This window comes from Corvus brachyrhynchos, unplaced genomic scaffold (assembly GCF_000691975.1).
Source record: "Corvus brachyrhynchos isolate BGI_N302 unplaced genomic scaffold, ASM69197v1 scaffold56, whole genome shotgun sequence".
NCBI lineage: Eukaryota > Metazoa > Chordata > Aves > Passeriformes > Corvidae > Corvus > Corvus brachyrhynchos.
This window is the reverse complement of record NW_008238664.1, coordinates 7,671,695-7,675,027: the sequence shown is the minus strand read 5'-3', so window position 1 is coordinate 7,675,027 and position 3,333 is coordinate 7,671,695. Positions and strand designations below refer to the sequence as shown.

At 43.3% G+C, this 3,333-nt stretch overlaps 1 protein-coding gene across 1 annotated transcript; it reads right to left on the bottom strand.

The window, feature by feature from the left end:
• Positions 1-351: 351 nt before the first annotated feature.
• Positions 352-1,185, bottom strand: LOC103618155 (histone H2B 1/2/3/4/6). Its single transcript, XM_008636517.2, has one exon. The coding sequence runs from the start codon at positions 1,132-1,134 to the stop codon at positions 754-756; it is 381 nt and encodes a 126-aa protein (XP_008634739.1). The 5' UTR covers positions 1,135-1,185; the 3' UTR covers positions 352-753.
• Between the last annotated feature and the right edge of the window lie 2,148 nt (positions 1,186-3,333).

Genomic DNA, 3,333 nt, shown 5'->3' with positions numbered 1-3,333 from the left:
CCCGCCCTGCGCCCCCACGGCGGGCCGGCCGGGGAGCCTGCGGCCCCACGCTCCGGTTCTCCCCGGCTCCCAGTAAACCTTGCAGTCTAAATCACTGATGGCCCCTTTATCAGCAGCTTTGTTTTGTTTTTTTTCTTTAAGACAGAACCATCTCCTGCAAAACTCAGGGAAATCGGTGTTTTAAGGCGGAAAACCCTTCAAGAAAACCTTTTTCATTGCCTAATCAAGTACTAACACCTACTTGAATAGAAACAGCCAGTATTGGTAGGGGTAACAGCAGGTTAGAGTACATGTAAGTAAAATAATAAAACCCGAAACTTTACAAGCCCCTCTAAAAAAATTAAGCCCGCAAGACATAAAAAAAATATTTATTTTACTACTATAGTGCGCTGAAAGTAAATACTAGGTCAACCAAATAAAAGGCATTAAACCCTCAGAAAAAGCTGCACCTTCCCCACAGGATTTGTATTGAGACAAGTTCCGCTGCTTTTTAGTTCCATTAAAAACCGAACCGGATCACAGGCTTTGAACAAGCAAGTTTACATACCAAGCACAAGCAAAACAAACTCTTAAAGAACTTAAAAATTACATTTAAATTTGCTATAAAAAGGAACACTTGATTTACTAACTAACGTGCAAATGTTAAGCCTGTTTACATACCTCCCACTACAAGCACTGATTCAGCCCTTTTAATTGAAAAAATGGGTGGCTCTTAAAAGAGCCTTTGGGTTGCAAGTGACGGTCCGAGACGCCCTACTTGGAGCTGGTGTACTTGGTGACAGCCTTGGTGCCCTCGGACACGGCGTGCTTGGCCAGCTCGCCGGGCAGCAGCAGCCGCACGGCCGTCTGGATCTCCCGCGACGTGATGGTGGAGCGCTTGTTGTAGTGCGCCAGGCGCGACGCCTCGCCGGCGATGCGCTCGAAGATGTCGTTGACGAAGGAGTTCATGATGCCCATGGCCTTGGACGAGATGCCCGTGTCGGGGTGCACCTGCTTCAGCACCTTGTACACGTAGATCGAGTAGCTCTCCTTGCGGCTCTTCTTGCGCTTCTTGTCCCCTTTCTTCTGCGTCTTGGTGACCGCCTTCTTGGAGCCCTTCTTGGGCGCAGGGGCGGACTTGGCCGGCTCGGGCATGGCTGCAGCTCCTTAGCGGCTGTATCACAGCGGAGTGCCGGATAAGGCGATTACTCCGCTATTTATACGGGCCGTATGCAAATCGCTGGTATCAGAAAGCAGTGTTTCCATTGGACAAAGGGCGTATTGACGTCACCCATCGTACGGAGTGCTTTGCTATTGGTCCTTTTTAAACACCACGCTAGGATTGGTCAATGTTTCGAGCGCTATCAGCCAATCAGAATGAGCTCTTTCAATCCCCGCATTCGGTGCCGAACGCGGACGCTGCTGCCCGGCCTCTCCCGGCCCGGGGTCACCCGAAGCAGCCGGGTCGTGTGTCCTCCGCAGCTTCCGGCGGGTTAGGGACCCACAAAATATAGTTACCGGCATTTCTACAAGAAAAAAGAAAAAAAATCAGCTTGTGAGGGGTTTTGTTACTCTTTTTTTCTTCTACACGAAGGAGCATACCTGCGTGCTTCATGTAATAGTCTGCATTTTTAACAGCCACAAAATAAATGTAACAGGGAGAAAGATGCAACCAGGAAAGATACAGAGACTCCAGAATACAAAAATGGTTAATCGTGTTTAGAATTAATCCTTTTGGCCCACAGAGCATGTTTCTTTTTCATCAGTTTAAATGAAATGGAAGTTCTGATTTAATTTGTAACATGAAATTATTTGATTTCTTTTAAGATGCAACAAGTACTGGAAGGATGTGTTTAAGTCAAAACCATGATAATCCTAGAAATTAAATGTGGATTTTATTCTGCAGTTTGAATTGACCATGAACCAGAAAATGAAGCTGTTTTCTTGTTAATATCACTTCATCTTGCAAAAAGAAAACATGATGCTATTTCTTTTTGGAAACCTTAAGGACTATTCAAGGACTGGTCTTGCTTCTGCTCTTTTTCCCTTTTTACCATGCTGAGCAGAAGAATAGATCCACAAAGATTTCCAGCCTATATCCAATACAGTGGTGTCTGAAGGGAATCAGACAAAGAAAGGATGGGACGTTTTTTCTTTCCGGTGAGGGAGGCTTGCTTGAAAGTGCATCTGCTGTACTTTTCACCTAAACTCTGGAGGCAAAACAGTGTTAAAAAGAGCAGCTTAATGCTACCTCGGTTATCCTGCTGCTCTGTTTTAATATCTGCCTCTCATCCAGAACAGGGATAAATGTTGAAGATTTAGATTCATTTCTGGACATAACTTCCTTTTAGTGTGGTATAATTTTCTATGGGGAACACAGAGAAAAGAACCAAGAGCTCCCAGGAAAAATTAAAGAACAACTTGGCCATCAAGAGAAGACAGCACATAGCATTAGGGAAAATTACAAATGTACTGATGATGAGACATATCTGCCTTGTGATTGGGATTATTTGGGAAAATTTTTAAAGTTTATGATGAACCTTAGAATCACATTTGAGAAGCTAGGTTGCTTGTGGGTAGCTACTTACAGATCTTTAGGTTTTGAGACTGTAATTTTAAGCAAAATTTTCTGATTTGCTCCATACCTTGTTGCCTGCAGCTGCAGGTTTTCTACTTTTGTAAATTGTTGGGTGTTATCATGTGAAGACCCTCTAACTCCTTGGAGAAACTCTAAATATATGTGTCACCTTTTGACAACAAAAATTAAGTGTATTTAAAAAAAAGACAAGATTAAAGAAAAGAATAAAGAAGGGGAGAAAGTCAACCATGCATTTTCAAAAAAAAACCCCAAACATAAGTGCACTTGAAGCTACTAAAGATGATGAAGATGATGCAACTCATTAAAATGAATGCAGCTGTAGAACTACAGTAAATAAAAACTATTGATTTGTGTTCAAAAAGCAATATTAAGTGAAAAAAAAACAGAGTGAAAGGAATAATTCAATAGGTATCAATGAAGAGTGAGACAATGAAAATGACCAAACACATGCCACTTTTTAAAAGCCATTAAGAGGTATGGATTTTTTTCACAGCAAGAGACACAAATCAGCTCCTTCATCAATCTTCGGTCCCATAAACAAAAGAAAGTTGTGTGATAATGAAGTCAGAGACCTGGGACACGCAAAAGAATTCCCCCCCAGCGAAAACTTGAAATGTCGCCCCCACAGAAAAAAAAAAAGAGAAACTCCCGTTTCTCAGCCTTGGGTAGAAAAGGGTGCATTTACTGTAGTAGCGGGAGCACGGCGCCCACTCTCCCCTGCCCGCCCGGGCCCTTTGTTGGCGCGCAGCGCGATG

Coding starts and splice junctions, on each gene's coding strand:
- LOC103618155 (XM_008636517.2), bottom strand. CDS start 1,134: ATGCCCGAGCCGGCCAAGTCCGCCCCTGCGCCCAAGAAGGGCTCCAAG.